The 12305-nt window shown below is 31.5% G+C and overlaps 3 protein-coding genes across 3 annotated transcripts; 2 read left to right on the forward strand and 1 right to left on the reverse strand.

Annotated features, from left to right (window-relative positions):
* Window positions 1-203: 203 nt before the first annotated feature.
* LOC129920197 (mediator of RNA polymerase II transcription subunit 22) lies at window positions 204-7507 on the reverse strand. The gene is made up of 3 exons (XM_056001446.1): window positions 7314-7507; window positions 579-680; window positions 204-510 (listed from the first exon to the last, which is right to left on the reverse strand). The coding sequence occupies exons 1-3, from the start codon at window positions 7489-7491 to the stop codon at window positions 293-295; spliced, it is 498 nt and encodes a 165-aa protein (XP_055857421.1). The 5' UTR covers window positions 7492-7507; the 3' UTR covers window positions 204-292.
* On the forward strand, window positions 780-1661 carry LOC129920196 (ADP-ribosylation factor 2-like). Its single transcript, XM_056001444.1, has one exon. The coding sequence runs from the start codon at window positions 1064-1066 to the stop codon at window positions 1604-1606; it is 543 nt and encodes a 180-aa protein (XP_055857419.1). The 5' UTR covers window positions 780-1063; the 3' UTR covers window positions 1607-1661.
* LOC129920195 (ADP-ribosylation factor 4-like) lies at window positions 1914-2687 on the forward strand. The gene has a single exon (XM_056001443.1). The coding sequence runs from the start codon at window positions 2048-2050 to the stop codon at window positions 2591-2593; it is 546 nt and encodes a 181-aa protein (XP_055857418.1). The 5' UTR covers window positions 1914-2047; the 3' UTR covers window positions 2594-2687.
* Window positions 7508-12305: the final 4798 nt, after the last annotated feature.

The raw sequence follows: 12305 nt of genomic DNA on the forward strand, positions 1-12305 counted from the left end.
CTAGTTCTTAGGTTTACTTTAATATCAAAACACTTTTCAAACTCAAAATACAATTCAGTCTGTTTTTTTTTTTTTCGTTCGCATCTTATGTATGTTACATAATATGTATAAGATTCTCGATTGTAAGTTCCCTCGATTTTTACCGGTTAACAACAAGCACATCTAGATGTTGCGCTATTAAATGAATTTATTTGAAGCTTCAGTATGAATATTATACCTATGTATTTAAGTTATGAAATAATTAAAATACACTTTTCATATACATAAATGTAAATATAATTTTATTTTATAATTATTTGTTGATGCTAGTATAGTATTCCTCTTCTAAATCATACAAATCCATTGCCATTTCATCCCTCAGTTTCATCAATTTCTTGTCGCATTCAATTTGTGTTGCCCGAAATAATTGTGAATTTGACGTAATTGCTTCATTCACCGAATGAAAATCATTCAAAATCAAATATTGCTTAATATCGGACACTAATTTCATTAAAGATTCTCCAGCACGCACTGTAAATAATAAAATGTTACATTATTACTAAATTTTAGCCATAAAAAAAATCAATATTAATATAAACCTATATTAGCAGCTCTCACTTGCATTTCATATGTATCTTGTTCGCACTGTGTTGTTTTCGATATCTGTGAGTCTCCTTCTCCTCTAGCAAGTTTAACGATTTCTATAAAACAAAAATTCAAAATTTAAATCTTATACATGGCTTTTCAAACTGTAAAATTTAAAATGATTTTTATTCCAACCGTTTTTTCTCCACGTATAATGAAATGAAATTTCATTGGTTTCATCATACAATTTTGGATGACACTCGGGAAGAACACGTCATTTAAAGAGTTTGCATATAAACAGCAACAAAGCAATTCCTATACCGCAGATTAAATTAACTCTTGGTAAAGAAAACAAACAAACAAACAAAGTTTTTGCACAGATCGAAGTAAACCGTCCCAAAAAAAAAGTATTAAAGAATAAAAACAAATTATTACTAGTAGTGACTCATCGTTGCCAGTTTATTGTTTGTGTAATAAATTAAGATTAAAACTATTTGAAATGGGTCTCTCAATATCGTATTTACTCTCACGCTTCTTTCCCAAAGAAGATATGAGAATTCTGATGATTGGACTGGATGCAGCTGGGAAAACTACAATTCTCTATAAACTTAAAATTGGCGAAGTTGTGACAACAATTCCCACTATTGGATTCAATGTAGAGACAGTTGAGTATAAAAACTTTCGATTTACTGTTTGGGATGTCGGTGGTCAGACAACAATTCGGCAGATGTGGCGGCATTACTTTCAAAACTCTGCTGCAGTCATTTACGTTGTAGATTCATCAGATAGACAACGAATTGATAGAGCAGAATCAGAGTTGTCAGCAGTATTGGAGAGCGATGAGCTTAGAGATGTGAAAGTGTTGGTACTGGCAAACAAACAAGATTTACCAAACGCACTTACTCCGTCGGAGTTGGCTAACAAAATGCAAATGCACAATCGAAAACATGAGTGGTATGTACAGGGAACATGTGCCCAAACTGGAAGTGGACTCTATGAAGGACTTGACTATTTGCATAAGATGTTATCGAAGAAAAATTAAAAACACAAAAATAATAATAAATAAAATTACAAATAAAGAATTGTCAGAAAATGTATGTTTTTTTTCTAATTAAAGTAATCATGAAGATTTCAAGTTGACCTACAGTATTTTTGTAAGCGAAAATTTAATAAAGGGCCAAGTTTATCAAATTACACTTAGCCAGATATTTCTAAGTTAGGACACTTCATAAGATAAATAATTTTTATTCTCAAACTGTAAAAAGAAAATTTAACTTCCAACAACTTGCAAAACACGTGTACGTTTGTGAACTTTCAATTATTTAATGAAAGATAAATTGACAGTATCTCAAGTGAACATTTATACGACTTTATAAATCAAATAGGATGAATCACATTTTACATTTTAGATAAACACAGTTACCATAAGCAATTAAGTGTGAAAACAAAAGCAATTCGAGTGTAATTAACAAAATAAAGCAATATGGGCTTTTCCTTTTCATCGATATTTCAGTATTTATTTCCAAAACAACAAAAGCGTATTATAATGTTTGGATTGGCTGGCGCTGGAAAAACAACAATTTTATATAAATTCAAACTTAATCAACTTGTCCATACAATTCCAACAATTGGTTTTAATGTAGAGACATTAGACGTTAAAAATTTTCGGTTAACTATTTGGGATTTTGTTGGCAGCGATTCTTTACGTCGGAAGTTTACACATTATTTACAAAATTCAGATGCAGTTGTTTTTGTTGTTGATTCCACAGACTATGATGGAATTCAAAATGCAGAAATGGCATTGACAGATTTGTTGTGGTCCGGTGAGCTTAAAAATGCCCCCATTCTCTTGCTAGCTAATAAGCAAGATCTTCCTTATGCACTGTGCCCAGAGAAAGTAGCAGAGATGGTGAAAATAGACGAAAGAAAACATAACTATCATGTGCAGGGAACCTCTGCATATTCTGGAATTGGACTTTATGAGGGATTAGAACATTTACATAATATGTTGTCAAAGAAAAATCCTTAAGTACTTAAGTATTCAAAATGTATTTGTTTTTTGTGGGTAGTATACTAAAATATTTCTTTTGAAATAATAAATTAATAAATTAATTGCAAATGAAGTTTTGGTTGGTTTTAATTTGAAACAATAAAATAAATTTAAGTGGAATAAATCGGTAAGTGAAAACAATATCCTTAATTTATAGCACGTTCTAGAAATATTAGGGTCTTAAATAAATAAAATTCCTAGCGTTTGCAGAAATTTACGAAATGTTTTAACAATTCATTCATATGACTCACACCATAGACTTTAGACTTTATACCTAACATTACATATACCTGTTAGTGTGGGGATACATGCCTCCAGAACAGCTGATTTGTTTTGACAAACAATTAGAGTTAAGTCAGATACACATAACTACATCATATTAGTTATTGAAATAAAGTGCATTCAAACGTTTACGTTAAATGAGAAAAAAAGACATCAGTCATTAAATTGTTTAAATTCAGGCAGAGAATTGTGTTGTGTGAACAAATATGGGACAAAAGTTTTCATCAATGAAAGAATATTTTTTTTCGAAACCAGAAAAAACTATTCTACTTTATGGATTGACTGGAGTTGGGAAAACTGCAGTCTTTAACAAAATGAAGCTCGACAGCCAAGAATATTCAATGCCAAATCCCGATTTCTGTCAGGGTTTTTTAAATTTAAAACATTTTAAATTTCACTTTTATGACCTTGCAAGACGACTTACTGCTCGTTACAGTCATTACTTTCTAGATGAATGTGATGCAGTTATATTTGTTGTGGATTCTACAGATCCTGAGAGTATAGAAGAAATAGATGAAATAATAACTCATATGTTATCAGATGAAATACTCAAGAATGCTATATTTTTGGTGTTTGCAAATAAACAAGACCTATCCAATGCATTAGATCCGTCAGAAATAGCTGAGAAGATGAAATTAAAAAAAAGAAGTGGCATTTTTCATATACAAGGGACTTCTGGTGTTACTGGAGAAGGAGTTTTAGAAGGATTGGAATATTTGCATTCAATGTTTTGCAAAAATAAATGGTTTAATATCTTTTGAAAAATAAAAAAAATATATACATTTTAACAGCGTTTTAAATTATTTGGCTAAGTTTTATTAATTTTTACGTTTATAAATAGGGGTATACTATTTATTTTTTTTTTTTAAATCTCTTTTTTACATCTACCATAGTTGGCTAAAATATACACAATCCTTGATAACCTTAACATTATCATATACCTATGTACATATCAGAAAGAAAAAAACACAAGAGAATTATTTAAAACTAAAATTCCGAGCGCTTATAGATATTATAATAAATTCATATGAATCACACCTCAGAGGTCAGATAGAACACGTATCATCATTATGATGTATACCTGCTTTAGTGGGGATGCATGCTTTCAGGTTTAGATAAGAAAAATAAAGAACAGCTGATTTGTTTTGACAAACAATCAGATTTCACAAGTCAGATACACATATCTATCTCATATTTTTGTAAAATGTAAGTAAAATGAAGTGAACGTTTAATCAGAAAAAATCGATCATTAATAAAAAGATACTACAAAGCAAATTATTAAAATTAAAACAGAAAAGATTGTTGTGTAAACTAAAATGGGTCAAAAGTTTTCATCAATGAAAGAATATTTTTTCTCGAAACCAGAAAAAATAATTTTACTTTACGGATTGGCTGATGTTGGGAAAACTGCAGTTTTTAATAAAATGCAACTCGATTGCCAAATATATCCAATGCCAATGCCCGATTTCTGTGAGGGTTGGGTGAATTTAAAACATTTTAAATTTCACTTCTGTGACATTGCAAGACGACTTACTGCTCGTTACAGTGGTAATTACTTTGTACAGAAATGTGATGCAGTTATACTTGTTGTAGATTCTATAGACCCTGAGAGTATAGGGGAAATAAATGAAATATTAACTCATATGTTATTAAATGAAATACTCAAGAATGCTATATTTTTGGTATTTGCAAATAAACAAGACCTATCCAATGCATTAGATCCGTCACAAATAGCTGAGAAGATGAAATTAAAAGAAAGAAGTGGAATTTTCCATATACAAGGGACTTCTGGTGTTACTGGAGATGGAGTTTTAGAAGGATTGGAATATTTGCATTCAATGTTTTACAAAAATAAATGGTTTAATATTTTTTGACAAATAAAAATGTATATTTTAAGAACATCTCTTTGTGTAATTTAATTCAATAAGATAATTTGGCTGATTTATTTTAATTTTATTTTAATAAAATTCAAACGTAATTGAGATAAGTATTTATTTGAATTAACCCTCTACCGCATACTAACCCATATATGGTTTATCGATTTCATATCTATTTATTCCCGTTATATTGCACCAAATGTCAAAAAGAAAAAACTTTAATAAAACTATGTCTATTTTTTTATAACTAACCGGTTTTTATTATCAGTAAGAGAGTCGTGATTCTGAAATAAACTCATTGTTTAAAGAGCATGTCTAAAGTGCAAACCAACGAATAAAAGTGTGAACTTTTCAAGTGTTTTTTTATAATAAATAAGTAAGTTACATCCAATTAAAAATAAGTTTCGTATGAATTTATTATACTTTTATATGTTTACGAAGTTTGTTTTTTGTTTTTTTAATAATTTTTGTCTTTTTTTGCGTTTTTTCCAAAACACCATTTATGGGTTATCATGCGTTGGCGACTTACATTACTGATTTTTGTGAGAATTTTATTTTTTTTGTAAAATGAATTCGAAGACTTTTTATGGAAAAAATAAGTGTGTTTATGCTAATACTCGTGATGGCTTTTGAAGTGATGACGATCTAGCTTCAGATCCTGGCCTTTTTTAACATCAAACAAGCCATCTCGGAGCACTTTTGCAAATCTGTAACACCTACAATGTCACGAAAAAGAGGATGCCCTTCAGCTTTGGCAGGTGATCAAAGCAGAGATGGAACAAAACGAAGCTGAGGGAGTTATATACAAGTCACGGAAGTCCAGCCCCATCTTATCCCGAAACTCCAATTCACTCACAACAACCAAGGGCAAAAGCCGTTGAATTCAGTGCTTACTGAAAACATCGACCATATCCCTGAATGGCAAACAAAAACACCAATATGTCAAATTTGCAGACTGAAAACGTATTGTGACGTGTAGAAAATGGAAGGTGTTCTTCTGCAGCAATGATAAAAGAAAAAGTTTGAATAAATTCCTTGAATAAGGAAAGTCCAATGTAATAAAAACATACTTTACAAAACATACCTTGAATGCATACTACACCATATATGGGTTATTAATTTTTTGCTGGAAATCGACTTGCTGCATACTAACCCATATATGGTTTATGTTTCTAAAAATTTATATATATATGTAAAAAATTAAAAAATGTTATGTAATACCTTTTTTCAACCCCTAATAAAGCTAAAAATTTGTTAAAAAATTTTTTATTTCATTTCGTTCATAATTCATGCAGTAGAGGGTTAAAAATGAATTTATTAAAGTTTATAATTCAAATAAATTAATGCAACGCTGGATGTCTTTTTTTGAAATTGAATAAGAAAATCTAATTCAAAGAAGCTTCAGTGCAAATTACGCCAGTTTACCAAAATGGCATCCTTATCCATCTTTATCAATTTTCAAATTAATTGACAAAAGGACATAGTTGCGTTGGAAAAAAGATACTGGTCCTACTTTATATTGCAATGCTCAGTAGATTAATTATGACCATAATTTAAGAGAATGATAATTTTCAAACTAACCATGCCAGAGGTAGCTTTTAAAAAAATCTACTGTGGCGATCAATACTTTCATGACAATTCGAATGAAACTATGTATGTAATTTACAAAATGCATCATTCTATCTTTAATTCAAATTTGAACACGTATAATACTGACGTGGTTGTCTATATAAAAAGCATGACGTGGCCTATTGAAAGTAACTCTGAAGAAATCTTATTTCGTAATTTCTCAAAATGTGTCAATTAGTCGCAAAGTGAACTATTCAATGGAACGTTTATCTCTCTTCCACTTTACATTTATAAATCCTTTTACAAATTATAAAGGAAGGTAGTTGTAATTTTTGATCATCTCGAAAGTTAAATTGCTATCGCAATGAATAAATTACAAAAAAAAACTCCTTATCCAAGCAGAAAAAACGCATTATTATGTTTGGATTAGATTCTTCTGGAAAGACAAGAATTATACATAAGCTAACATCTTTGGATAACATTACATCGCCCGGTTACTATGGCTTTTATATAGCAAAAGTAAATTTCAAAAATATTGAATACATGATTTGGGATGTTCCTGGAGTAGTGAATCGAAAATGGGAGAATTATATTGACAAATATTGTGATGCTATGATCTTTGTTGTTGATTCTTCAGACCACACGCGGATGGAAGAGGCTGAATTGTTATTGAAACATCTTATGACCTGTGAATCGTTGCAAAAAATTGTGTTTGCCAACAAACAAGACCTACCAAATTCAATGAGTCCAGGGAGTAAGTGCGAAGCTTGAAAAGGGTATTTTGCGATGGACTTGACAAATTGCAAAAAATTTTGGCAAAGAAACATCGATAAACGAAATTGAATAAAAATTAGGTAAAGAAATGAGTACATAATGGATTCTTAACTATTTCAAATAATAGCTACTCATTTTTTTTTTTTTTTCGATCGGAAAATTTTCTGGAATTTGGAGCGCTTTCGTTGCAAACGTACCTTCAAAGTTTTCCAGCATACTTTTTACATCTTCCTTAAGCCTTGTGTTGTAGGATTTGAGAAGAGCTTCCTTTGATTGTGGTAATGACCTGGCTCCACTCATATCAGCAACTTTATTACTTATTACTTTGTTAAAAAGTTTACAAAAAAAAAACGCAAACACGATAAAAAGAAACATAAACAAATTTATATCTTCAAAAATTAAACATCTGTTTCAAATGTCAAAAATTACTTAATCTACTTTCCGTTAAGCGCTACATGTTAATAGAGAGATTAAATTGAGCTCCATGTGCATTTTTTTTATTGCATGCAATTATCAAACTCTCAAAACAAAATAGGGCCCACCTAAAGTGCCATTCATAGGGATATCCGACAAACAATTTTGGTTCTATAAAGCTTTACAGATGCAATTGTTGCTTCTGTAAAGCATTATAGAAGCAAAATTGTTAGTAGGGATCTTAGAGGATATAATATATGGAGTGCTTGTGCTGTTAGTTCCGTGAAGCTTTTACAGAGGACTCTAGTTTCTTTAAGTTTTTCGATGAGTGCATGCCTCCATTTTATTTTCATTAGATGGCTGTCATCAACAGGCGTGTTTATTTACAGCTACGGAATCGGTCTCGCACTGAAAAACGAAAGCCAGCGACCCCTATCCATGCATATGGCGTTACAATGTATTAGGTATAGGAACAAGCACTCCATATATTATATCCTCTAAGGTAGGGATGCGACATGCGAAGGGCCAGTTGTACAAATATTTAACCCGTAGTTCATCAAATTTTAATTCGGTGGTAAAATTGGTTTTTAGCACTCATTCTAGGTCCATATAGGTTGAAATAGCTAAATCCCATTCGGAATTTCGCTCATCTGTCAGTACCAAAAGAACAAAAGAAAATAGAAAAAAATATCTCCTAAACTGGGTGAAGATCAAAACAAACCAAATTTTTCAAGGACGCGCGCATTTTTAAAGAACTGTTGTTTGTAAAAAAAAAACTCATACAAATCGATTTCAAGTGTTTTTTTGGTAGTAACGTTCTACTATAACTTAATTTAGTGTCTAAAAATCGAAAAAATTACGGAATTTAAAATATATTTCTATGCTGTATTTTTTGCTTTTTTGTTTTGTTGGTTTGTTTTTGCTGGTTTGTTTTGACTTTCGCCGAGTTTAAAACGTCAAAATGGTAACTGTAAATAGAAAGAGAAGACAAGGACAAATGTTCGAACTTCCCTATTGACCTACTATGTATGGACTGCTAGTCGTTTGACTTTTCCATACAAAAATTGAAAAAAAAATGATTCCACATCTTTCTAGCTCTACTAGCGGTATAATCTTTGACGGCGAAAAGAGCAAACTTTTAGTGAATGACATCTGTCGTTAAAGGTAGTGCTTTCTCTGTTTTTCTATATTTGTTCCTTTCGCACTTCGTCAAAAATGTTGCACTTATTCTCCGCTTTTTTTTAGGGCGCTAGTATCGCAAAGAAACAAGTGGAACCAACCTTAATATGCTTCTAGCAGTCCATATATATTAAGTCAATGCTAAATCCATCCTTGAACCAAAGTTGATCCACTCCTATAATAGTGATGGGTACCTCATTGGTCCGTTCTTTTATTGAACAATGTTAACTATTGTTGTTATGTCAAAAAAATCGTTGTATTTGTTTTTGTTAGATTTTGTTACAAAATGTCAACTTTGATTTAGGAACGACTAAATGTTACATTTTGTTGATCTGTCAAAAGAAAAATTTTTGAGATTAATTTTATGAATGAATAAACAAGAAAAAATTTATTTCGTACTGAAATAATTCTTTTTAATTGAATTCTAAGCAAATTGAAACAAAAATATGCATTCAATAATTTCAAATACGGAAACAAACAAGAAATTCTCTTCTCACATCATCCCCTCTCTTCCCCATTTAGTTGTGTTTGACAGATTAACATTGAAACTCAAGTCCAGGAGCTGAGTTGAAAAAAGTAACAAAATGTAACTATTTGACACTTCAACACTGGATTTAGGAACGATGTTGTGACGTCACGATGTTACACTTTGTAACTTTTTTCTCATTTAGGAACGATGAAAGTTAACTATTGTTAACAATAGTTAACATTGTCGAATAAAAGAACGCACCACATACATCATCATCACCTCAAAGCAAAAAAATGTCTTATAGCCTGTTTTCACTACAGCCCAAATGAGGTAATTTAGCAAATTTCCAAAAAAGTGTTTTCACTACAAATTATCTCATTTGGACTGACAAGTGTCAACACTGAAGTATGAGTTTTGTTGACAGGCCTGTCATTCATATGGAAAAAAAAATATTAAAATAAAACGGAAATCAAAATGCCAGCAAAAAATGGTAAGTTAAATAATTATCTATTAAAAATAATTGCAATACAAACAAATTGTTTTTCAGAATAAAAACAAATACGACTCCTTGGAAGTAATATAAAAAAAGAAAACTAAAAAATAGACTCCAGCCCAAAAACCACCACCGAAGAAACTAATCGTAGTCAGTGGGACACACATCATCGCTATTCCTGAAGTTAAAACTCGCATCAGGTAATGAAGACGAAGCTACATATAATCTATTATGCCATGCTCACCAACCAGACGACAGTACAAACAGAAGTGGGTAATGCTGTATTCGAACATTCACTGACCCAACTCAAGGATAATCTACAAACAATCACAAAGAAGCGAAAGAAACACAAGAAAAGCATACAGCAGATCTAGGTATATCACTTTTATGAGGCGACGTTCGACGACGGCGATGACCAAGGGAAGAACGCAGCAGCAAGACATGTCCTCAAAATAATCTTTTTAAAATAATCGAGGCCCAACGAAATGTAGTATAATTTTTGACAAAATAAAATTGAAACTAATAAAAAATTAATTAAAAGAAAAGATTTTATTTTATTTTTACACGATTCTTGGTGTAGTCAGTATCCAAACAGAGCAATGGTTTCTCCTGGTTTCATATGTTGATCTAACACGCATAGAAAACCCTTGAACTGCTTGGAGCTTCGTTGATTTGTACATTGTTTTGCACGCCAAGTGCTTCAATGCTTTTGAAATAATATACTCGGTACATATGACAAATGGGAATGAATCTTCATCACTTTCAGTGGTTTGTCGTGGCGCAGTACTTGCAGCTGAGGACTGTTGTCGGCAAACATTTTTTTCAGTTTTTCGTAATGAAATATTTCTGTTTTAATTTCGCGAAAAACAAATATACACGTTTTACATCCTTGGGATGATATTGGATAGTCTCGACTCCTAGTTAATTGCTCGGTCACGTCCAGCTTTTTTAACAAAGATCTATTAAAAAAAAAAAACAAAGTCAATTCTATTCAATCATCAAATTTCTATTATTCAAAAACTTACCTCTAACATTTAATTGCTTCATAGAATGAAATAGAGGTAGAAACTAATGATGGAAATCAAAGTATTATGCTTTATAATATTTTTTTATTTATTTATTGTTTACCGACGCGAAATACACAAATTTAAATTTAATTTTACCGCTATGATTTTTTTTTTTAGATTGACGTTTCGTAAAATGCCACAATTGTGGCCTATTCACAATGAAGTTTTATGTGCGTTCAGGCGATTTGACTTAATTTCCTAGCTAATTTCGTTAAAATGAGATGATAATTATCTCATTTCAAATTTGAAATTTGTATGGGAAATTATCTCATTTCGAACCTCATTTGGCAATTTTGATCGAAATCATCTCATTTGCTCTAGTGAAAACAGGCTATTACCATTGACTTAATATATATGGACTGCTAGAAGCATATTAAGTTGGTTCCACTTGTTTCTTCGCGATACTAGCGCCCTAAAAAAAAGCAGAGAATAAGTGCAACATTTTTGACGAAGTGCGAAAGGAACAAATATAGAAAAACAGAGAAAGCAATACCTTTTGACAGCAAATATCATTCATTAAAACTTTCCTTTTTTCGCCGTTTAAGTTTATACCGCTAGTGGAGCTAGAAAGAACTAGAATCATTTTTTTTTTCAATTTTTGTATGGAAAAGTCAAACGACTAGCAGTCCATATATAGTAGGTCAATGTGTCTTACCTCCTTAGAGGATATAATATATGGAGTGCTTGTGCTGTTAGTTCCGTGAAGCTTTTAAAGAGGGCTCTAGTTTCTTTAAGTTTTTCGATGAGTGCATGCCTCCATATTATTTTCATTTGATGACTGTCATCAACAAGCGTGTTTATTTACAGCTGCGGAACCGGACTCGCACTGAAAAACGAAGGCAGCGACCCTCCTTGTATATGGCGTTACAATGTATTAGGTATAGGAACAAGCACTCCATATATTATATCCTCTAACAGCCCTATTCTGGGCAACCTCACTGATAACCTCATAACTTGAGTTGAACTCGATTTTGTGACTTTTTTGTATTCTAACGAAAACTTCACAGTCACAAGAACCTCATAAGGTGTGGTGAGTTTGATTTTGTGAGGTTTTTCGAATTCTGGGATACCCTCACAACTTGTGAGCCTCATAAAAATTGTTAAAATTGTGATCTCCTTCAGAGCAGGTCACTACTCACAAATTACTAGAGTTTTGATATTTTTTGTTTCCATGAATATTTTGGGAACAATTTTAAGTTTTGTTTTTATTTTTGATTTAACAAAAATTGAATTAGATTTTGTTTTGTTGCATCTTATTGTAGAAAAAAATCAAAATCAATATAACCAATTCCAAGAAGACACCCTAAGCACCTTCAAAGATTTTTGTGGAGTTTCTACATAGGAATCCATCAACAGCAAAAATGACTTGCACATGACCGTAAACTTGCGGTAATAGTTTATGTTTTTTTGGCGTCTTCGTTGGCAATGATATTGTGAGCGACACTCTCGAGGGCCAAAACTCTGTTGAAGGTCTACAACTCTAGCATTTTGTCTACGTTGTAATGATTGGTATTGCCTTCCATGTATCTTTGCAGACATTCGGTTGCCAAGTCAAGCCACAGTACAC

This window comes from Episyrphus balteatus, chromosome 4 (assembly GCF_945859705.1).
Source record: "Episyrphus balteatus chromosome 4, idEpiBalt1.1, whole genome shotgun sequence".
NCBI classification, from domain to species: domain Eukaryota; kingdom Metazoa; phylum Arthropoda; class Insecta; order Diptera; family Syrphidae; genus Episyrphus; species Episyrphus balteatus.